General features: G+C 44.0%; 2 protein-coding genes across 5 annotated transcripts in view; both read left to right on the top strand.

The window, feature by feature from the left end:
• WIPF2 (WAS/WASL interacting protein family member 2) overlaps positions 1–8,274 on the top strand; it is a 48,647-nt gene extending 40,373 nt beyond the window's left edge. For all 4 annotated transcript variants that reach the window (XM_047708566.1, XM_047708567.1, XM_047708568.1 and 1 more), the window contains 3 exons: positions 1,466–1,675; positions 3,040–3,141; positions 3,388–8,274. In XM_047708566.1, the coding sequence (XP_047564522.1) occupies positions 1,466–1,675; positions 3,040–3,141; positions 3,388–3,428 (353 nt within the window). In that variant the 3' untranslated portion in view covers positions 3,429–8,274. The remainder of the gene's footprint in view (positions 1–1,465; positions 1,676–3,039; positions 3,142–3,387) is intronic.
• Positions 8,275–11,131: 2,857 nt separating this feature from the next.
• On the top strand, positions 11,132–22,903 carry CDC6 (cell division cycle 6). The gene is made up of 12 exons (XM_047708559.1): positions 11,132–11,285; positions 12,174–12,358; positions 13,018–13,299; positions 13,424–13,623; positions 14,085–14,260; positions 14,666–14,772; positions 15,215–15,354; positions 16,674–16,774; positions 17,926–17,990; positions 20,779–20,981; positions 21,634–21,774; positions 22,079–22,903. Exons 2-12 carry the CDS (start codon positions 12,187–12,189, stop codon positions 22,166–22,168), a joined length of 1,677 nt encoding a protein of 558 aa, XP_047564515.1. The 5' UTR covers positions 11,132–11,285; positions 12,174–12,186; the 3' UTR covers positions 22,169–22,903.
• Positions 22,904–23,842: the final 939 nt, after the last annotated feature.

Genomic DNA, 23,842 nt, shown 5'->3' with positions numbered 1-23,842 from the left:
AGTCCCAGTTTCCTCATTTGTGAAATGGGAATAATACCACATACTGCTTGCGATCTCTGTCAAATAAATAAATAAAATCTTTAAAATAATAATAAAATAAAAGAGAAATGAGATGTGAACATCATATAATATTTATAGGTCTATCTGGTTTGAAACTGAGTTTGGAGGCAATTCCTAAAGAAGCATTCCCAGTTTTTTTTTTTTTTTAAGATTTTATTTATTTATTTGACAGAGAGAGAGCACAGAGGAAATGGCAGGCAGAGGGAGAGGAAGAAGCAGGCTCCCATTGAGCAGAGAGCCCGATGTGGGGCTCGATCCCAGGATCCCGGGACCATGACCTGAGCTAAAGGCAGAGACCTAACCCTCTGAGCCACCCAGGCGCCCCCATTCCCAGTTTTTTTTTGAGCAATGAGCCTATCTCTGGAGATAATGCAACTTCTGCAGATGAACCTACTGTACATATTTTGAGAATCACTCATTTTAGTCTGTACTACTGCGTGCTAGAATAAGTGACACAGCCTCTAAATGTTGTTGGAGAACAAAAAAGGAGGGAATTAGAAGAGAGTGCATTGCTTTAGGAAAGCCTGGAGAAGATGGGCTTGAGTCGAATCTTAAAGGAGAGGTAGGGCTTGGTAGTAAGGGAAGAGAGATGGCATTTCCACGTCTTTTGGGGGAGTCACAAGAGCAAAGCATATATGGTTTGGTTTAGTCAGCACATGATTGTGTGCCTGCTGTGTGCTGTATATTTGGCTGAGCTTGGGAAGTCGGATGAATGGACACTGCCCTGGCTTAGTGTGCTGGGGAAGAGGCACATAACATGAAAAATTATGATAAAATATGATAGTGTAGTAGAGAGATAGAGCGGTGACAGTGTGATTCTCAGCCTAGGGAATCAAGCAAGGAAGAGGGGAAGGTGAGATCAGGCTGCCTGGCATGGTAAATTGCTGTGTAAGAAAGGAGGATGATGGGGTGTGGCGCAGTTGGGGTAGAAGCCAAGGATTTGAAACTTCATGATAAAGGAAATGCAAAGCCCTTGGAAGAGTTTGAGCAAGTATTTTGGAGGAGATTAGTGAGTTGGTATGCAGAATGGATTGGAATGGCAAGAGATGAGAGAGAACATTTGGGAAGCTTTGTGCAGTAGAACAGGCAAATATGAGAAAGCTTGAATTAGGATTGTGGAGGAAGGCAGGGAAAAGATCAAGAGCAGGCAGAATTCTTGATTGACTTGTCACAGAAAATGAAAAGGGTCACACATTTATTCTGGACTTTGGGATCTGGAAGAATGTTCCCGCTGTTGAATAGGAGTGAGAGGAGAGTGAATTGGATACCTGACATGCTGCCCAGAGGCTCCCAGAGCCCGGCTCCTTGGGAAGGCGTCAAGGCACTCCTAGTATACGTCTCTCAAATTCCCCCACCCCTCACCATCTCTGTATCTCAGCCTAACTGCTTTGGATTTTCCTTCCAGCTCCTCCACCCCCGCCACCCATGATCCGAAATGGTGCCAGGGATGCTCCCCCTCCCCCACCACCGTACCGAATGCATGGGTCAGAACCCTTGAGCCGAGGAAAGCCCCCACCTCCTCCCTCAAGGACGCCAGCTGGGCCACCCCCTCCTCCTCCACCACCCCTGAGGAATGGCCACAGAGATTCTATTACCACTGTCCGATCTTTCTTGGGTGAGTAATAGCTGGGTAACAGTAATCGCTGTTTCAGTCTCATAGTTCCTGTGGTGACTTCACTAATTTCAGTGGCTACTCTAGAGCGGGAATGGTCACTAGGTATCCTTTGTTCACAACAGTTCCTCTCCTCACTGCCCCTCAGACTTCTGGGTCCCCTCCATTGACTTCCCTTGCGGGCTTATATGAATTCTAGGTATGATTGCTTTAGAAGAGATGGAAGTAAAATCGGTAGGTGTTGTGCTAATAGCCCCAAAGCTACTCTCTTGCTCCCCAAGGGTCATTTGTGGTTAGCTTTTGGGTCAGAGACTAGCCTTTTCAGGATTATTCAGACAGGAATGGTCTATTTTCCTAGGAAGGAGAGGGCCTTTCTGGACCTTTAAAAAAATAACAACAAAAACCCGTGGTACACAACATTAATAATACAGAGCCACAATCTAGCAGTGCTCCTTTGAGGAAGTTACTTCACTTCTCTGGGCCTCACTTCCCTCATCTGTGAAATGAGGAGGTTGGTGAGATCAGGAGTGTATCAGATTTAACTTTTTCAAGGTCATAAATGAGTCTCCGGCCTCACCTTAGAGATTCTGATTCATTGATCTTAAGATGGAGCCCCAAGCAAAGGTTGTCCATAGGGTTTCCTCAGATCCTCTGTTGAGGATCCCTAGAAAGATCTGTACAGTGTCCTTCAAACCTGACACTCTAGATTCTTGAATCATTGCCTCTTCTCCGCCCCCAGTCTCATTCTGTTCCTAACTGGTGGACCAGGGTTTTTGGAATGTGTTTGAGCCACACCAGTTGAAAAATCTGAGCCCCCTTCTAGAGGGGCCATGGAAAGAGGGAGCGGAGGCCATGAGATGGCTGTCCCAGCTCTGTGGTAGAGCTAAATGAGGGTAACCTGGGCCCTAGGGGAATTATCTGGTCAGATCTCTCACTAAGCTGGTGACAGAAATTCCCATTTTAAGTTAATGTCTACCAATCTGTGGATTCAGTTCAGTTGGTTTCCCATGGTGACAGCCTCTAAGATGGCTTTTAACTGAAACAGAACTGTATTTCCTTCTCTTCCCGTGCAAACAGCTGGGCTCCTTTCCTGTTAAGTGCCTGATTCTTGGTGGAAAGATTTAAAGGACTAATTCAAAGACTCATTCCTTAATGTAAAAAGCCTCTGAGCATATCCTCTGTGCATGCAAAGTGCATAGAAAGATGCTGTTGCTGGCCTCAGGAACCTCAGTTTAGTGGGCCAGGCACGCCCTTGTGGTCCATCAGAATTCGAGGGAGATCAGCAAGGGGTGGAGGTCAGAAGTGGTACAAAATATGTGGGAGCACAAGAAAGGAGGATTTGACTTAATATTCTGTTCCTTTCCCAGATGATTTTGAGTCAAAGTATTCTTTCCATCCAGTAGAAGACTTTCCTGCTCCAGAAGAATATAAACACTTTCAGAGAATATATCCCAGCAAAACAAACCGAGGTGAGAAGAGTAGTCAATGAAAGTTTTTCCATAATTCTATAGGAAGTAGAATTGGTCATTTTTTCTTAGAATTAAATTTGCTTCTCCTCATCTGCATTTTCTTAAGAAAACAAGGGAACAACAGAACCAGTCCCTAAATTTTAAAGGTTAGCTTAAAGAACCTGTCTCTCATGTCAGGAATGTTCAGGTTATTCAGGGTTTGGTGGTTGACCTGATGTATGTGGTTTTTATTTTTATATTTTTCAGCTGCCCGTGGAGCCCCACCTCTGCCGCCCATTCTCAGGTGAAGCCTGGCTTGGTCCTGTTCCTCAGGAAAAGGATGGACCCTCACCTCTGCTCAGATGGTCCCTTCCATTCCCCTGAAACCTGCATGAGAGCTCCTGACGTGTTTCTCCAGTGCAACCCATCTCTAGACACCAAGCGTCCTCCCTACTCACCTCCATCTATGCATCTCGTCTCTAGACTTGGTGATTGGACTCTTTATATTGACAGTAGGGTCTCAAACCCTGCATCCATCCCTCTTCTTGCAAGCTCTGCTAGCCAGATGAGGAAAACGCTTCCATGTCTCCTGCCTTCCTCTTGGGGAAAGGTGCCTTGTTATGATGAATGAACTCATTGTTGGGGCAGGGTGGAGAATTGTACTCCTACTTTCTCCCACCCACTGTGGGGGAAGCGTGGCGGTTGTATTATATTTCCTCATTTAGGAGGCTGGCATGGCCAGGACTTCTGGGGGGTGGACATTTTTAGTGAAACAGGAAAGGAATTTGCAGAGAAGTGATCTGTTTTAAAGGTCAAGTTTGAAGAAAAGGCAAAGAAATGGGTCTGCTTTCTGTTTAGGGGTATTTTGGTTTTGCTCTTACCCCACCCCATGCCACCACCCCAGGGAGAAGTTGGATATTATAAACACTAAATACTAATCAGTTGAACTAAACATCTAATAAAAAGAGAGGGTGAAATCAACTGGGGATCCTTTTAGAGCTAGTCAGTTTCTCTGCAGCAAAGGGGCCAGGAGCCATTTGTGTCCTCTGGGACTCCCTGCCCATTTGCCTCTTTCCTCAGGGTGCTGAGGCTGAGGGCTGTTATTCCTCTCTGCACTGCCCATCCCCTCAAGAGACAAGTCACTTTGGTTCATTACAGATTCACAAACTCCAAAAACCTGCAGTGGGAGATGGAAAGATAGAGTGTTGGCCTTGACACCAATTAAGTCTTTTCTGACTGGCCCTGGAGGCCTGCTCAGAGACTTTAGCCCCTGATGGGTGTCCCAGGATGACAAGGGAAGGTGAAGCACCTCGTGGAAGGGTCAACTCTGTGGGTTATGAAGGACTTTAAGGCTCACTTGTTCCAAAGTTCACAGCCCATCTGACTTAGCAGGTACTTCTGTTCCTTTCTCCACTACTCTTGCCTTTGCAAGACTGCAGGGGTTAATATAGCAGAATAGAGAAGGGTGAGGAAGGTTATGGGAACAGCCAGATTCCTCTGTGCCAGGAAGCACAAAGACTTTGGTGAAGTGTGCCTCAGTCCAGTTGATCTTTCTTGGCAGCCAGCAATATGTTTTTTCGTCTTCCGGGTCCTAGTTCAAGGATGCAGGGGAAATAGAGGGTCCCAGTCTAGGAAGAAACTGAACTTGGATAGTGGGATGGGACTTCACCATTCTCTCACAGCAGGATGGAGCTCCTGGGCTCTGCATATGGATGGTTTGGTTTGCTACAACTCTTGCCGAGTGCAAAAAAAAAAAAAAAAAAGCTTGAGAGTGAGAGCAGGGGAGGAGCCAAGGCTATTCCTTGAAGTGGATGGGGAAAGCCAAATAAAAATTTTCACCAGGTACATCACAGGCTTAAATTGCCTTTGGGACCTCTCCAGTCTGTTGGATCACAGACTAAGGATCTGTGCATGGTGCCCAGAGAAACCCAAGTCTTCCCGTGCAGGTGGGAGAGCTCTCAGCTTGGGTTCTTTATTCAGGGTCTGCTATCCTTTGCCATTCCCTGGACTACATTGACTCTTGGGACAAACCATGATGAGGTCTGTCCCCAAACCTTTCCTAATCATTCTCTTTATCGTTTTTATTTTCAAATCTGTTAGCAGTTATCTCTCAGCAGTATCCCCAGCATTCTGAAGCCAGTGGTGCTGAGACCGGGCACGAGTGGAGGGAAAAAGAATACAAGAGTTAACCCTGCAGCAGAGTTCCAGGGGAGATGCTGACCAGTTACTGAACTTGGACTGTGAAGTCCTCCCATTTGTTTTTGAAATGGGAGTTGATGCCTTTTGTATAATATTATCAAAGTATATCCTTTTTTTCCCCCCTTTACTCAAACATAGAGCATCAAAATAAGTATCACAAGTAAAAGCCAAACCCCAGCTTTTCATTGGGGCTGTTATCTTCCTCCTCTGTGACCTGCTGCCTCTCTTACTCCCCAGCATTTGGACTGTGTCACATAGGTATTGATAGTATTCTCATTTTCTTGGCCTCATGAAAAAAACGCCTGGGCCTAGATCTAGTCAGAGGGATTTTCTTCTTGAGAGCATGTTGATGGCACAGTACCTATTTAATTGTCTTTGCCTTATTGTCCCTCTGTTAATAACAGATTTATTATCATGTATATTTACTATTGAAGAATGGGAATGTGATCCTCATAGTTATTGATCTATTTTGTATGTTGTAAAAAGCTTGTACTATAGATTTAAGGTGGGCTGGCTGCAAGAGCACTAAAACTTCTCACCTTTTAGCCTGCTCTTCTTACCTGCTTGTGGGAGTGCTGTCTCTTCAGTGGGAGATGGGGTGGTCTCATGTTGAGACTCTTGCCCAGTCCCCTTAACCCCCTTAATTCCCTCCCAGAAGAAAGAGACATTGCCCAACTAAGCATCAGGAAGCTGTGTTATAAGCCTCTGTGTGGGTTTGGTTTTATGTTTTTCTCTAGTGGGAAAAACTTAATTGTTTCTTTCCACCCTTTCTGGGAAGCAGAGCAGTGGCTTCCAGGTTTTTAAACGAGCTATATGCCCCTCTTCCCCCCTCTTCTTTGGTCACCAAACTTGGATCAAATCATTTTGATATTCCAGGTGTGGTTTTTCTGGTTTTGGGGATTTCCTCCAGCTGCAGAGCCCCATCATCCTCACGGCCTGGGCTCCCAGAGTGAGGGTGCTTAGGGCTACCCCACCTGATGGATGTGAGACTACTTGTCTCCAGAAATGCATCCCAGCCCTCCCAACTGGCCAAGGCAAGGAGACTAGCCACTGGCCATTGCACTGGGGGCATCCCCTCACCCCACAGCTTCCCAACTTGAAATCCAGATTTACCTCCAGGGAGAGGTGAGAAAAAATTGTAAATAGACTTGCTACAGAACAACTCAGGGTTGGGGTGTGTTTTAATTCTCCTGATCACTTGAAATAATCTGTAGGCTGAGTGCTTATGGGAGTGGGGGAAAAATGTGACTCCAGGGTCCTTTCCTTCTGCAATGCTCTGGGGGTGGAGTATAGGGCATCTGAGGCCCTTTGATGGCACTACACTGAGCTGTCTGTCCTTCTGGAAACCCAATCTACAGTCAACTGCAAATCCAATTCTTCACATTCCAGTTGTAGCCTTTCTTTCCCTACTGAATCTCAGTCCCTGGCAATGTGGTCAAGGTGGCTTTCTGTAAGCCGCTCTGATTTAGGGAATGGAAGGCATTACAACTCTGCCTTCAAGACTCATTTCTTAAAAGCAAAATGAAACAAAACTACAGCCACCTTCCAAACACATAAAAAAATTTGAAGGATAATTGTTAAGCTGAAGGAAGGATGTGGTTCCATTCAACTCCACGGTCATTGTGCCTTTACTTGTGTTAGATTTCTGTGCTTTCTTCCTCTCTCTCTTTGAAGCAATTAAAATCTTCCTTGATAACTATTTCCTTCTTTCTACTCTTGTTTCTAACACCTTAGTGGGTTTCCTCTCTAATTGTCTTAAATCTCATTCCACTGGTGGCAGAGGGGCCAAGCCTTCTTTTCTCATGTCTAACCTTTGTCCTTTCCCACGGGACCAGCATGGAAGTCCTAGTCAACACTGAATAAAAGACTAGAGTGATGTGTGCAGTGTGTGTGTGTGTGTGTGTGTCCATCTTTGCATGTGGATCAGTTTATTTTCTTTTAAAAAAATAATTTATTGTATGATTTATTTTGGAGATAATATTCCAATTGCAGTGCTCCCTCCTAATAAGCAGTGATTCCTCCCCCACCCCCCACCCCTCTACAGTGTATAATCTGGTCTCAGGTTGGATTCTTTAGTACACTTCTTTCTTCTGGAAGCCGTGCAGTTTAATTAAACCTTGCTTAAAAACAAAAACAAACACCTGAAAACTGTGTACTCTTGTCTGGAACACTGCCTCCAGTGGTGGCATAGGGAGCGGAGAACATTTGTTGCTTCTGGTTAGTGTGGTGGTTTGACTCTAGAACCTCTAAGAAGGTAGCTACACTGACTTGGGCAGAAGCATCTGCAGCTTCCCAGGGGTCTTCCCTCCTCCCTTCCTGCTGTATTTTGAATATCACAGTTCTCATTACCCATGCTCACCTGGGTGACTCTGGTAGTTCTGGTCATCATTTACGTTTGCCATCTTACCTTCCTGATGCCCATGATTTCAGAGGACCCAGGAGGCTCTCTGGCCTTGTGTCCTCTCCTTACATCTCTTAGGATTCTTTCTACCTGTGTTGCATGGCAGATTGTCCCACTGAGGTATGGAAGAAAAGGGTGGGGACAGCAGATGGACTGTATGTGTCTATTGTTATTGTGGGTGTTGGCTTTTTTTCTTCCCTGCTTTTTATGTTGCAATCTTGGCTGGCTTTCTTGAACTTTGACTTGGGGTGTGAAAAATGAACCAGACATTCTCTGCTTACTGTGGTCAGCTGACATAATCACCACTAAGACTTAATGAGCTCACCTTGCGCTTTCATCGCTAGGAAAGATTTTGAAATTATTTCCCATACTGATTCATAATGGGTGTGTGTATGAATCACTTTCACGTAATTTAGATATAAAAACTTATGAGAGGGAGGGGGGAAAGGCCTCCTTTCATTTTCATCCATACTTCCCAGATTGGCTGAATCCCTGATTATTTGACCCATCATTGTTATTAATATGATTAATAAACTACCTATTTATTGATTTAATTGTTCCTCCTGTGACTTTAGCCCTCAAATGGAGCTTGCCTGAATGACCCTCAATTTCCTAAACCTGTAAGATTTCTCTGTCCTGTTGGGGTGATACTGCTAGTCTCTGCGTGTGTGTGTGCATGCATTTGTGCACACATACACAAAAGGATATTGGACAGGCCCTTCCATTGTGATTTGATTCCTTCCCTCATGATACTGTGTATCAGTTAGCAGGTGATAAGGACACTAGTCTCATTATTACTGAGACACAGCTGCTTACTGTGAATGTTCCCGTTTTAAGTATTTCCTGGCCCAGCACAGCCACAAACTGACTCGCTACAAGGATGGGGCCTGTCTCTGACTTTCAGTTACTCTGCAGACAGAGGTAAGAGAACTAAAATGTCAACTTCAGGATCCTAACCACCCCAGAGGATAACTACAGAGAAACGCTTCACATCTGACATCATTGGAGCCCAGTCTGGATCGCTTTTACACGTCATCAAATTCATTTTCCACTCCTAGGTTTAGGGGTGTGAGATTTAAAAAACTATCTGCTATCCAGCCGCAAAGTGTTCATGGAAAAGGTGGAAATTCATTTGGCAGGGTTGTCCTCTCCATTTCTGCAGCAAGCATTTATTGCCCAATTCACCCTGTGCCCCAGGCATCTGTTATATGAAGATGAATAGGACTGGTCTTTGCCTCCAAGGAGCTGAGAGTCTAGTAGAACACTTCAGGACAGCCACCAAGAGAAACCTATGTAGGTTATTAAAAGGCTTAATGGCACTTAGCCAGGGAAGGTGGATGGGGTGTGGCATTCCAGACAGAGGAAACAGCAAGGACAGAGGCCAAGAAGCAAGACAGTCCGGTGGCATGTGCAGTATGTTCCTGTAGTAACAGAAAGGGAGAGCATCGTGTAGGTAACCTGGTAGAGACCCCTTCAATTCAGACCTTCTGTGATTCTCTGCCTGCTTCCACAGTGGTCATCTAATCCTGTAGGCTTACCTTGGACCGGTGCTTTTCTTCTGGTGAGTGTTTTCATAGGCTCCAGGATGAATACTAAGTACTCATTGCTTCCTGGGCTCCCTCTAGCCCACTAACCAAGAGAGGTTTTCACCACTATCCCTTAAAGCTGGCTGGACACATGTTACCATTTCAAGTTATTAAGGATATCAAGTTACCATTATCAAGTTATTATGCCCAGGTTATCAAAATACATGAACAGTAAAGATTGCTTCCTGGGTTCTGTTGCTCTATTAAGAGCTCAGAAATGCCATCTGGTCTAAAAACCTCCATTCTCTGGGAACATTCTTCCCATTCATGACTGTGAATGCTGATCTCTATTGTAGATTTAAGCTCCTAGAGAACCTTCCCAAAATGTGCTCCCTTAATATCTCTTCCTATTTATTTATTTTTAAAGCTTTACTTATTTAAGTGATCTCTATACCCAATATGATGCTCAAACACACAATCCCAAGATCAAGAGTCGAATGCTCTTCTGACGGAGCGAGCCAGGAGCCCCTATCTCTTCCTATTTAGAAGTGTACAGAAGGCTTCCTATTTAGGACCTGTGTCTGTCTAATACTTCCACCTATGTTTAAGTGGTCAAGTGTTTGAGCTGCTGTCAGACTTCCCGAGTTCAAATGCCAGCTCTTCCACTTGCTGGTTGTGTGACCTTGGGCAAATTCAGTCAACCCCTCTATTTCAGTTTCCTCATTTGCAAAGTGATAAAACCAACTTAATTCGGTGCTTGTGAGAATGAGATGGAATAAATAGAATAATTGAGCTCTGTGCCTGGCATGCACTTGAACACTCAGTATTTGCTCTTAGCTCCTTTATGAACTGGCTACAATTAACTGGTGATTGTAATAGCATTGTTTTCCTGTTTCTCAGCTTCATTGTTCTATTTCATTTGAAACTGAAGGATGAAAGATAAATGCTTGCCATCTCCTAGATTTGGGTTTTGGCCTTCGAGGGAACCTGAGGCTTAGCTAGGTTATTAGTTTTGGAGGCTGGCCTGTAAATTACCGCTCTAATTTATATTTTTCATTAAAAGCTCAGCTTGCCTCTTCTTCTATAGCAGTCTTCCCTGGCCCTGAAACCCTGGTGTTTAGCCATAAAAGAAGGTTTTAAAATTAAAAGGCCATAATTCTCTCAACTCCCCACAATGTGTGGATTAATGGAATTAATGATAAGGTGCACATAATATTATTTTTATTTTTAACAAAAGCAAAGACCTGCCCCTATTTCTTACGTTTGAAACACAAATCAGGGAACTACTGTGATCAAGGGTAGTGTATTTCTTTATGTGTAGAACTTGACAAAAAAACATTCGGTGTTAGGAAATCTGGGTCCTAGGCTCCTCACCGCCAGGAAGTTGCTGTGACCTCTAACCCTCTTCACGCTGGCTTTGTGTTTTGCAGGGTTGAACATTAGGTAAATAAGTGCCTAATATTCTGCCTGGCACCCAGAACCGCCTCCCAAATGATAGGTGTTATATGGTAGCTCACTTAATATGTATCCCATTAGGGTAATACAAATGGATACCTTCGGCAGCGAGAAGAGGCAACCACACCTCCGCACCTTCAATGGAAAGAAAGAGGGGAAACAGAGTCGCGTGCAGCTGAGACTACATCTCCCGCTGCCCTTTGCGGCGATCCTCGTTTGCTTTACCCAGAATCGCTCCCACTGCAACCTTGCGTCTTTCCGTGGGGCCCCGGATGTAGACTCCCTCTTACTCGGTGGGCGTGGTTTCACAAAGGCTCGGAGACCTGGGGCTCTCTTATTGGTTGTGGTCTTTCCGACTGGATTGGACGCGGAGGAGGGGGCGGTGGCCAAGGCGCGCGGTGCTCTAGCGACAGCCAATCAGAAGCCTGGACTGCCTTTGGCGGGAGGCGGTAAAGCTGAGGCTTTGCAGATTTGGCGCGAGCGCGGTTTGGCTTTACTGCTGCTGGTGTGTAGTTTATTCAGGAGCTCGACTGAAGAATCCCTGAAGCCGTGTGCGAGAGACGTGAGGAAGAGCAGGCACTGAGGTGACTCTGCCTTGTGGGGTGGAGAGCAGATGATTGCTCAGGGAGGCTTAGGGTCTGGAAGGCAGCGGAGTTGGGAGAGGGGCGATGACTAGGGCCGCAGCCTCCCTTGAGGTTCGAGGTGAAGTGAGGGAAGAGCTCAGATCGCCGGAGGTCTGAGGTCGGGGTAAGGGAAAGGAATAGGCTGGCAGTCGTGCATGGAATAAAGGGGCTGAATGTTGTAGGAGGGAGATGTTCCTGGGTGGGGTTGAGAGGGTGTGGGGTGGGGACCGAGTGCCAGGCGGAGGGAAGACTGTAAATGTGGCCGGGTGCTGGGCTAAGCTGGTGATAAAGACACACGCCGTGCCTGGAGTGAGGGAATTAGAAGTACTGTAGAAATATGTTAAGATAAACTTATTAAACTTACTGCATCACTCAAGTGGTTAAGAACTTGAGCTCTGGAGCCAGAAAACCTGGTTTGCTATGACTTTGGGTCTCTGTGCCTCTTGAGTTTTCTCATCAGTAAAGTAAGGATAATAAGAGTGCCAACTTCTAGGGTCGTCTTAAAACTTAAATGAGTCAGTGCCTAAGGGGCGCAGGCCTGAATCATTTGGTAGAGTGTGCCACTCATGATCTTGGGGTCGTGAGTTCGAGCCCCACGTTGGGTGCAGAGACTCCTTAAAAAAAAAAAGAATAAAAGAATAAAAGAAAATGCTTATAACAACAGTCTTCCACATAGTAGGTAGACAAGTGTTTGTTATTATTGCTCAGATTTGGCTGTGAAGCAGAACTGGATGCTAAAATATGATTATAATTTACTTAGGAAATGTTGATCATTGGTATAAATTCCATGTTAGCTATTTTTCTGTCTTAGATATTGACTGGCTGTCCTGTTCTCTTTTTTGTACCCAGCCGTGTTGCCATCATGCCTCAAACCCGATCCCAGTCACAGACTACAATCAGTTTTCCAAAAAAGAAGGTGTCTCGGCCATTGGACAAAGCTAAAATCTCTGGAGACACCAAGCTAGAACTGACCAATCTCCAGGCCACACGCCGTTCTGTAAAAATTCTGCCTCTAAGCCCCAGAAAACGTCTCGGTAAGATATCCATTGTATGTAAGAACAACTTTTTGACTTGTAGATATTGACCTCTCTTTCCTCAAAAATAAGATGCCTCGTCCTTTGAAGCAGCTTCCTAAGTTCATTTAAGACCACTTTGTTCACTTTGGTTATTTTCAGAATGATTGCTGTGTTCATTTACTGAACTTCAGAGTTAAGCGACTTGTTGAGATCTCTGTCTGTCAAATAAATAAATAAAATCTTTTAAAAAATAAAAAAAATTTTTAAAAATTAAAAAAAAAAAAACCCTTTGCTTTCTCCCAAATAGTTGTAAGATTCAGTGGTGCCATCTGGTGGCCAATGTTTGCTTCTTGAGGAGAGGCCGTCTGTTTTGGTGGTTTTAACTATAGAAATTTGCCTCTTGGGGGACCTGGGTGGCTCAGTCAGTTAAAAGTCTGCCCTCTGCTCAGGTCATGATCCCAGGCTCCTAGTACTGAACCCCACATGGAGCTCCCTGCTCAGCTGGGAGCCTGCTTCTCCCTCTCCTTCTCCCCTCTGTGTTCTTTCTTTCAAATAAATAAATAAAAGAAGGAAGAGAGGAAGAATCTTGCCTCTTTCTGGGAAAAGCAGAGATCTTTGCAAATCCTTTTACTGTCCTCTACTATGAATGACCATGTTTTGATTTTAATGTATTTCAGGTGATGACAATCTGTGCAACACTCCCCATTTACCACCCTGTTCTCCACCAAAGCAAGGCAAGAAAGAGAATGGCCCCCCTTGCTCACGTTCACCTAAGGGGCGCAGATTGGTATTTGACAATCAGCTGACAATGAAGTCTCCTAGCAAAAAAGAACAAACCAGAGCTCACCAAAACAAAATCCGTTCGTCAGGCAGAAAAGGTCAAGAGATCACAACAAATTCTGAGCAGAGATGTCCACTGGAGAAAGAATCTGCATGTGTGAGACTGTTCAAGCAAGAAGGTTCGTTCTTATATGGCAACCGTTAATGCAGCCTTGAAAACAAGGCTGGTGACTCCAGATGAAACCCAGTGGATCTTCTCGGTCACCTCTGTTGTATCTAATTGTCCTTTCACATCTGACACAGGCACTTGCTACCAGCAAGCAAAGCTGGTCCTGAATACAGCTGTCCCGGATCGGCTGCCTGCCAGGGAAAAGGAGATGAATGTCATCAGGAATTTCCTGAGGGAGCACATCTGTGGGAAAAAAGCTGGAAGTCTTTATCTTTCTGGTGCTCCTGGAACTGGAAAAACTGCCTGCTTAAGCCGAATTCTGCAAGACCTTAAGGTACACTGAGAGTCCGAAATATGCTGCTCTTGCAAAAATGACACTTGGTTATGAAGGGTTAAGAAAGGTGGATGTGCTTAGGGGATTGAAGTCTCCCCTCAAATAAGAGGTTTTTAGTTTCTTTGTCTAAATCTTTCCAAATGAAAATAGAGCTTATTCTCTTATATGCTATTAACTCCTCAAAGACACTTCAGGTTCCATCAACCTTTATCTGGGGGCGCCTGGGTGGCTCAGTGGGTTAAAGCCTCTGCCTTCAGCTCAGGTCATGACCCCAGGGTCCTGGGATCAAGCCCCGCATTGGGCTCTCTGCTTGACGAGGAGCCTGCTTCCTCCTCTCTCTCTGCCTGCCTCTCTGCCTACTTGTGATCTCTCTCTGTCAAATAAATAAATAAAATCTTTAAAAAAAAAAAAAAAAACCTTTATTTGAAGGCAAGATATCTCTCATGTTTGCATTTTTCTAGAAGGAACTGAAAGGCTTTAAAACTATCATGCTGAATTGCATGTCCTTGAGGAGTGCCCAGGCTGTGTTCCCAGCTATTGCTCAGGAGATTTGTCAGGAAGAAGTATCCAGGCCAGCTGGGAAGGACATGATGAAGAAACTAGAATACCATATGACTGCAGAGAAGGGCCCCATGATGTAAGTAGTGCTCCGCTACATGTTATTCTGTGAAAATCTGCAAGGTCTGCTGCTCACAAACTCACATTCTAGTCTCTTGAATGTATCCGTTTGTAGGAGTAAAGAACATTTCCTGTATTGGCTGTACAGATAGTTACATATGCTTAAAGGGAAAGAAGAGAGGAAAAATACACATTCTGATTTTAAGTGGGGAAAAAGTGTTCTTAGGCTAATCGCTTGAAAAACCTGTATATTACTTTTGTGTCATGGTGGGGGTATCATTGTAATAGTGACTGCAGAGAGGACAGATGATGACCTTCAAACTGGTGTCAGCTGTAGGAATGTGACCTGGAGTCACCCCAGATCTAACAGATGGGAGAGTTAAGGAGGTGAACATAGATACTAATTGTTTCTCTTTATACTTAGTGTGTTGGTGCTGGACGAGGTGGATCAGCTGGACAGCAAAGGGCAGGATGTATTGTACACACTATTCGAATGGCCATGGCTAAGCAATTCTCGATTGGTGCTCGTTGGTTAGTGCTCCATTGCTAATGTTGATGGGTCTAAAGAATTCTTTTTTTTATCGCTTCATCTTACTTATCACCTATTTTATCTTAAGCCAACTTTCTGCTTTCTTATCAAAATGAAAAAAATTATAAAATAATAGTAGTTTTAAACTAAAATCAACTTTGTTAAGTCTGAATAGAATTGAGATAATACTTCATTTCAGAGACCGTTGATTTTTAGAGTGTCTGGTCCTGCTAATCAGTGAACAATTCTAAACCTAACTTGGAAAGAACATTCTCGAATGACTACGTACATCTTACCTAATAAGTGTGGGGGTGGGGTGGCGAGTGGGAAGCAACAGTTGGAATGCGGGATTATAACTGGAAATTGTATTTAGCTTTCAAAGCGTTTAGTTTTCCTTTGGGATGATTTGACCATGATGGTTGATAGTACTTACCTTCTCCTCAGGTATCGCTAACACCCTGGATCTCACGGACAGAATTCTGCCAAGGCTTCAAGCTAGAGAAAAATGTAAACCTCGGCTGTTGAACTTCCCACCTTATACCAAAAACCAGATAGCCACTATCTTGCAGGATCGGCTTGATCTGGTAAGTGCCACCCATTGTACCACATTATGTGTCCCTTGGATCACCTCTGGTGGGGAAACCTAACAGTCTTTCTAAAATATTTTTGTTTAGAGGGGTGCCTGGGTGGCTCAGTCAGTCAGTTGAGCATCCGACTCTTGATCTCAGCTCAGATCTCAGTCTTAGGGTTGTGAGTTCATGCCCCACATTGGGCTCCACACTGGACATAGAGCCTACTAAAAAAAAATTTTTTTTTTTTTTTTTGCTTTGATTGCTTCCCTCAGCAGGGAGTTCCTGTGGGCCAACGTGAGAACATTTTTATATGATTTTCCATCCAAGGCTCCATTTATTGGATGTCTCGGGGTTGGAGTAAAAATAAGAGAAGAGGGGCACCTGGGTGGGTCAGTCACTGACCCACTTGAAATTGAAATTGAGTACGCCACTCAATTTCAGCTCGGGTGTTGATCTCAAGAGTTGTGAGTTCAAGCCCCATGGTGGGTTCCACAATGAACAGGGAGCCTCCTTTTAAAAGGGGAGGGGTGGCACCTGGGTGACTCTGTCGTTTAAGCCTCTGACTCTTGATTGCAGCTCAGGTCACCATCTTAGGTCCGTAAGATCCAGCCCCCTACGGAGCTCCGTGTCAGGCTCTGCACTCGGCGAGGAGTCGGCTTGTCCCTCTCCCTCTGCTCCTCTCTGCCCACCCCCTTTGACAACTAGGTGCTCTCAAATAAATAAATAAATATTTTTTTGTTTTTTCCTTTTTTTAAAGAGAGGAATCACTCAATAATTTTTTTCTTTTTTTTTTTGTTTATTTTTAGTAATCTCATACCCAATGTGGGGCACAAACTCACAACCGCAAGATCAAGAGTCGCAGGGTCGGGGCGCCTGGGTGGCTCAGTGGGTAAAAACGTCTGCCTTAGGCTCAGGTCATGTTCCCAGGGTCCTGGGATCAAGCCCTGAATCGGGCTCTCTCTGCTCAGCAGGGAGCCTGCTTCCCTTCCTCTCTCTCTTTGCCTGCCTCTCTGCCTACTTGTGATCTATCAAATAAATAAATAAAATCTTAAAAAAAAAAAAAAAAGGAAAATGACCAAATAGATTTTAGTTTAGTTTTGCTAATATCTGGTTGCTTTTTTCCCCATTCATGAGCCTCTACCACATGCCTACAAAATGTTTAAATGTGTGAAATTTCCATTTATTTATGAGCAGAAAAGTCATCTCTTAGACCCTAAAGGGTGGCCAGTCAAGTTTAGACTTAACGTGAAAATATTTATGTCTGGGACCTGAATTACAGAAAAGGGGGAATCTTATAGTTCATGCTGTCATCTCCTATGTCTTGTTCAAAGGTGTCTGGAGTTCAGGTTCTGGACAATGCTGCAATTCAGTTCTGTGCCCGAAAAGTCTCTGCTCTTTCAGGAGATGTTCGAAAGGCGCTAGATGTTTGCAGGTGAGTTATGGCACTGTTGGCTGCTTTTATTAAAAAAAGAAATGCTGTTAATTGTCTTGTGTAACTCAAGTGAATGTGGCTTAAGAGGCTGCATTCTGCCACTTTTTACACTCCGAAAGGAGGACTTGTTTCTCAGTGGGGAGCTCTGCATTTCCACCGTGTTAATGTCTGAAACATTATCAGTCCATTACCTACAGAGGGAGAAACAAATGAGATGTTGCTGGCACTCCCTGTGGTGATTATAGATTGGTTAATTACATTTGTATTAAAAAAGACTCCAGTTTACTTTTCCATTAGCTGATCTCAAGCAGGTTTATTTATGGACCTGAACCATCTTTGCCTTTAGACTTTTTTTTCCTTCCTTTGCTTTTGTGAGCACCCCTTCCTCCGGTTGGTGGTCCCCCACACTTGTACTCCAGACCTCTCTCTCCCCCTTCCCATCCTCTGCCCCTCCTGCTGGGGAAAGCCTCTGTGCTGACTGATGAAATCTCTTCCTTCCCAGTAGGGACACTGGGTCCATTAAAATGATACTTGCCGTGCTGGCCCGCTGGTCCAACCTCCCCCTACTGCCATGCAAAAGATCCAGGTCTGGCTTATGGCTTCCTGTGGGCAAAGTGCTTTGGAGACAGCAGTGGGAGAGGAAGCTCTTCCTATTGCTAGATGGCATGATCCTGGATTTGAAAGTTTCCCCTAGTCAGCAAACTACTTGAGTAAAGACTGCAGCTATGAGCAATGGTCATGTAGGCTGGTGTGGTGTAGCCTACACATATCATATGTATATAGAACTGAGGACTCCCCTTTTAGGTCCAGTGTGTATGGGTGGTACTGGCTCTCTCTGTAGGCAGTCACCCACCCACATAGCCTCTCTGCTGTCCATGACATTTTTTCCTCCTTCAAAATGTTATTATTGGCTTAATGTATGATGACCTACTTGGCATCTATAAGAGGAAACCATATAGTGCTGAAAGTTTCTCAGATTCCTTGGTCTGTGAATTGTTTCAAGGCAACCAAGTCCCCTTTAGCTGAGACATAACCCAGTTTTGTTTGGGGGCTTTAAAATGATAAAACATGTGTCTTTTTTCAGCTTGGTGGTTTGGTGTGGTGTTTGGTTTGGCCCAGCATAAATTAATTTTAGAAATACTTTTTTATAGGAGAGCTATTGAAATTGTAGAGTCGGATGTCAAAAGCCAGACTGTCCTCAAACCGCTGTCTGAGTGTAAGTAGTTTATCACTTTCCCGTCTTCCTTTATAATTGGAAGCTTAACTTTTCTGAGAAAAGAGGTAGAAAGATGAAATGAATGTAGTTAAATCCATACTTACCCTTTTCTGTATGTCTGTGTTTTTTGTCAGTTTCATCTACTTTATTTCTGTCTGGCCTCTCTGTCCTATAGTCCATGCAGGCTGGAAACAAGTTCCCCAGGGTGTTACATAAAAGGCTGGATCATAGTAAGTTTTCTTTCTAAGCTCTCGAAATGAAAATTGTGGACAGTAAGGCTTGTTCAGCTTCTCTCTGGGTTCTTCTTTTGAGTTCACTTTAGGTCTTGAAGTAGGTGAGAGGAAAGTAAATAAGAGTCAGACAGTGAAAGAATCCGGTTCAACTTGGGATATCTCAAGCCTTTAGCCAAGTCTAGGCTGTTAAAAAATGACAAAATGAGGGGCGCCGGGGTGGCTCAGTGGGTTAAAGCCTCTGCTTTCGGCTCAGGTCATGATCCCAGGGTCCTGGGATCAAGCCCCACATCGGGTTCCCTGCTCAGCAGGGAGCCTGCTTCCCTCTCTCTCTCTGCCTGCCTCTCTGCCTACTTGTGATCTCTGTCAAATAAATAATTAAAATATTAAAAAAAAAATGACAGGGTGCCTGGGTGGCTCAGTGGGTTAAGCCGCTGCCTTCGGCTCAGGTCATGATCTCAGGGTCCTGGGATCGAGTCCTGCATCGGGCTCTTTGCTCAGCGGGGAGCCTGCTTCCCTCTCTCCCTCTCTGCCTGCCTCTTTGTCTACTTGTGATCTCTCTCTGTCAAATAAATAAATAAAATCTTTAAAAAAAAAATGACAAAATGATTTTCCTTTCTGTTAGCCTTGTTCTCTTAGTCATGGCAGAGGTAAAATGGCCATGAACTACATATCTTTTCAGTATTTAATATCCAGTGTTAATCTTTAGAAACGGGACAGTCTGATTTGATTGTTTCTTTCCTCTTTCACTCCTGCACTGGTTCAAGAGTTATCATAATTGTTTCTAGGCCTACATTTCCACAGAAAACATTTTCTCTTCTTCCTTTCTTTCTACCTTCCTTTCTTTTCTTTCTTATCAATTTGTTGAAAGAAAATTAATAAAAATATTTCAGAAGCAGCCAAACTGACTGCTTAGGCTGACGGTAGGTAATATATACCAGTGCATAGATGAGATACTGGTTTCTCTTTAACTTTTCAGATTATTCCCATTTCTCCTACCAGTGACATTTAGGCTTGTCAGTGTTCCTGTGAGCGCAGCTGGCACACACGTAGCTAAAGGAGGTTGTAAGTTTCTGGCATAAATTATTAGACTAACCTAATTCCTATCTTTTGACCTCTGGTATGTGTTATTAGATTTGGATGGTTCTAGAAAGCTATACGGAGTCTGACTTCAATTAAATACAAGAAGGCACTTTTTTTTTTTTTTAAGAGAAGGGGAGAGAGGGAGTCCACCAGTGGGGAGGGGCAGAGGAAGAGAGAGAGAGAATCTTTTTTTTTTTTTTTAAGATTTTATTTATTTATTTGTCAGAGAGAGAGAGGGAGAGAGAGCAAGCACAGGCAGACAGAATGGCAGGCAGAGGCAGAGGGAGAAGCAGGCTCCCTGATGAGCAAGGAGCCCGATGTGGGACTCCATCCCAGGACGCTGGGATCATGACCTGAGCCGAAGGCAGCTGCTTAACCAACTGAGCCACCCAGGCGTCCCGAGAGAGAGAATCTTAAGCAGGCTCCACACTTCAGGGCTTGATCTCACAACCCTAGCCCAAATGAAGAGTTGACGCTTAACTGACCGGGCCACCCAGGTGCCCCAGGATGGCACTTTCTAATAAATAGCACTAACTGGGTTTCTTTGACACATAGGCTGGTTCCCTAGCTTTGAAGCTATTCAAACAAAAGCTGAATAGATGATCACTAGTTGGGATTGTTTTGGGTAGGGAGCAAGAAAAGACCTCTAAATTCCTTTCAGCTTTAAGATCGGTGATCAGTGATCTCTAGTTTTCCCACTACCATTACTTCTTTGCAGCATCCTGGTTATGGTAATGAAATAGAAGCAGATTGCTTTGGGGCAACTGCTCAAGGTCTGAGGAAGTAATTGAGGCAAAAGTTGTTACAGAGCAAATCCCTCCTCTGTCTTGCAATTCATGCATCTCCAAACAATGAGGGCATAGTCCTAGGCATCTAGCTGGCAGTTCCCCAACCTCCGGCCTCTGAGATGGTGCTATCTGCTAAGATATCCAGTGACATTTTCTCAAGTGTTGCTCTGTTGTGGATCGTCTTAGGCAAGTGAACCAAACCTCAAAGGTCATTTGGAGAAGCTATCTAGAGGACTTACGTAGGATTCACTTTTCTGTCCACGTTTAGTCACTCATTTCACTTTTTTTCCTTTCTTGATGACCAGGCACACTCATCTTTGCTTCAAGGTTCTGTACTTTTCATCTTCAAGATACTAAGAATTTCCAAGGCAGAATACAGTAGTCCTCTGTCTAGTCCTCCTTCTTTCATGAGGTGGATTTTTGCCTCTCTGACATTACATTGCATTCTACAGGACGAAATAGCCTACCATTCTGCGCAGGAAAAGGATAACCCTATTTTCCAAGTCATCTTTCTGAAGATAGATAGCACTGTCTCCCATCCTTTGTCTTCTAGTTACAGAGTTGGAACCTCTGCTTTGGCACCACATGACTGCACGTGAATCGCCTTCAACTAAAACTTAGCATCATCTGTCTCGATGTACACGATACTTAAAAAATCTAATGAAGCCTGATTTATTTACTTTTTAGGCAAATCACCCTCTGAGTCACTGGTTCCCAAGCGGGTTGGTCTTATTCACATATCCCAAGTCATCTCAGAAGTTGATGGTAACAGAATGACTTTGAGCAAAGAAGGAACACAAGATTCCTTCCCTCTTCAGCAGAAGATCTTGGTCTGCTCTTTGCTGCTCTTGACCCGGCAGCTGAAAATCAAAGAGGTCACTCTGGGGAAGGTGAGTTGAGAATTCCAGCAGATGGAGCTGGGGTGGAGATGAGAATGCTTTGCAGAGCAGATATTGTCCGAAGGGCCTATTATTATGCTCCAGCTGACAGGAATTAAAAGTGGGTTTTTAACAGTAAGAATAAATGCCGGTCCCATATAAAAGGCAACTGATTTTATTTCCTTTGGGTTGTGGTTGAGAATTTCCCATTCATCTCCTCCCCTTCATTTCTACCTCTCCCTGTGAAATACATAAAGCTCCTCTCCTGCCTTAGGTTTTGGCAATATCTACAGAATGCTTTCAATGGTTTTATTGAGAAGAGGGAAAATTGTTGTATTCAGATAACTTTTACAAATGCAAATTCACATTTTTAAGAGTCTACAAGGTTGGGGCGCCTGGGTAGCTCAGTGGGTTAAAGCCTCTGCCGTCGGCTCAGGTCATGACCCCAGGGTCCTGGGATCGAGCCCCGCTGAGCCCCGTTGAGCCCCACATCAGGTTCTCTGCTCAGCAGGGAGCCTGCTTCCCCCTCTCTCTCTCTGCCTGCCTCTCTGCCTACTTGTGATCTCTGTCAAATAAATAAAATCTAAAAAAAAAAAAAAAGTCTACAAGGTTACAAGAGATAGAAGTTTTAAACAACTTTTGTATTCTCCCTTGTTTCTCCCAGTTATATGAAGCCTATAGTCACGTCTGTCGTAAACAGCAGGTGGCAGCTGTGGACCAGTCAGAGTGTTTGTCACTTTCAGGGCTCTTGGAGGCCAGGGGCATTTTAGGATTAAAGAAGAACAAGGAAACCCGATTCACGAAGGTACAACTAACTGCCTCTTTGATAATGCTTTTTTAATTGTCCTGTTTTGGAGAGCTTATCTGTTTTTGTTAAAGATTTAAACATGACCACAGTTAGGTCAACAATTTGTTTTTTGTTAGATAGAGTTCAAGATCTGTGAGGATGGGACTGGTATGAAGGAGGTATTTTCTGCAGGCCATTGAAAAAGTGGTGTTTAACTTGCTTGCCTCTTGGGACGAAAGTTCAACATGATAGAAGTTTACATAATACAAACTTGGCTTTTGTGAGTTCTCCACCGTGAAAAGTCTTTTTCTCTTCTTTCCAGGTATCTTTGAAGATTGAGGAGCAGGAAGTAGAGCATGCTCTAAAAGACAAAGCTTTAATTGGAAATATCTTAGCTACTGGATTGCCTTAAATTCTTTTCTTTTATACTAATATGCTACCCAGAAGTATCCCGCTGGCATTTAGAGAGCTCTGGAATCTTCATTTTAGTACTTTATCCATTCAGGCCTGAAAACTAATATGACTTTTTTTTTTTTTTTTTTTTTTCCATTTTATTTTCTCTTAAATAATCTCTACACCCAGCATGGGGCTCAAACAAAAGTTGCATGCTCTTCTGACTGAGCTAGCCAGGCGCCCCGAAATATGACCTTTTTAAATGGGAAACTGATAAATTTTTATCTGTAGGTTGATGAATATTATTAACACAGAGTAATAATTTTGGGTCTTATTTTTATGCATTAAAAATCCACCAAGTAGACTCTTTTTAATTATATTCACTACGTCCACATCTTGTGTGTCTCTAACTAGTATGCTCGTATTACAGCATATAGGATTTATATGGTGGGCTATGCCTGTATTTACCTCTTAGTTTCTTCAGACATTGGTGTGTTTTATAGAACTTTGGGGCTAGAGTAAGAAGAATGAAAAAGGACGTTCCAGAGAAATAAGCAAGTCTACATGGAGATCTGAGGACACTTTCATCAAAGAATTTCTTTCTTTTTGGAGTATACTGTGTTCACGTTGCACATACTTCCACATTGCGACATTTTGAAGACTCACTGAGTTTCTTGGGCACTCCCAAAGGTTGTGGGGGTGGTAAAGGGAATGTAACTGTACGGTCTGTGAATATATTTATTTCCAATTTGCATTCTTTGTCTTTGTAAGCAGGCACATTTCAAGAGAGCTCAAACTTTCAGCAAACAATGTGAAAATTTCCCCCAGACTGTCCCACAGTCTTAGCTGCCCTCAGATGAAGCCACTTGTTTCCAGATGCCTTCATTTGGGGTTGGATTTTTCATCTAAACCTCAGATTTTTCCGGTCTTATTAGATAAATTAATCCATATGGCTACTCAAGTCTCCCCTTTTCTGGGTTTGGTTTCCAGTGGCATTCAATGGTAATTTGTGGCGGGGACACCAGAGGGCACCATTATAACACTGACAGCCTTGAATGTGCAGGCAGTGGGGTTGGGGTAGTTTTGAAGGAAGTGGAAGAAAACTTAACTCTGATCCTTTGGGGAGATGGCTGTACTTTTAGGATTCAAGCAGATGCTTGGAGTGCAAACCATATGTGATAGGAAATGTCCGAGAGCCAGTGGCCAAGTCTGTGCTGCTCCCTGAGCTCTGGCCTCTCTGACATGTCTTGAGTTTAGGAACTTGATATTGTACAAATGATCTGTTGGCCACTGTTTCATTCATGCTACCCACTGTATCCTTGCAATGTGATCTGGACCGCAGCAGATGGTATGGGATAGAAGGACACACAGAGAGAGCCCTCTGAAACGGACACCACCCTCCAGTGGGTGTGGCAGAGCAGAGTCTGCCGCCTAGTCCAAGGTCTGAGTCTGAATGTTCTCGCCCTGTCACCTTGACTAAGAGCACTCACTCCTGCTGAGGGTCACTTTTGAGTGGAAAACAGTCCATACCTAGAAGCCCAAGAGTGTCTGGGGCTACAAGGGTTAACAAGCATAATTGCAAAGATTGTCCGAAGGCTGATGGAAAGCAGAGACTGAATGGGATTGAGAACAGATGCGGGGCTTGATTTAAATTACATTTTATTGGATGCTGCAGCCTTAAGAGACGTGACTG

Source organism: Lutra lutra, chromosome 16 (assembly GCF_902655055.1).
Source record: "Lutra lutra chromosome 16, mLutLut1.2, whole genome shotgun sequence".
NCBI classification, from domain to species: Eukaryota; Metazoa; Chordata; class Mammalia; order Carnivora; family Mustelidae; genus Lutra; species Lutra lutra.
The sequence above is the reverse complement of the archived record's forward strand: the minus strand, read 5'-3'. Positions and strand labels throughout refer to the sequence as shown.

Bases quoted from the DNA above. Each gene is read 5' to 3' on its own strand.
- CDC6 (XM_047708559.1), top strand. From the start codon at position 12,187: ATGCCTCAAACCCGATCCCAGTCACAGACTACAATCAGTTTTCCAAAA. The intron at 13,624-14,084 runs GTACACTGAGAG...GCATTTTTCTAG, and splicing joins GAATTCTGCAAGACCTTAAG to AAGGAACTGAAAGGCTTTAA. The intron at 16,775-17,925 runs GTGAGTTATGGC...ACTTTTTTATAG, and splicing joins AAGGCGCTAGATGTTTGCAG to GAGAGCTATTGAAATTGTAG.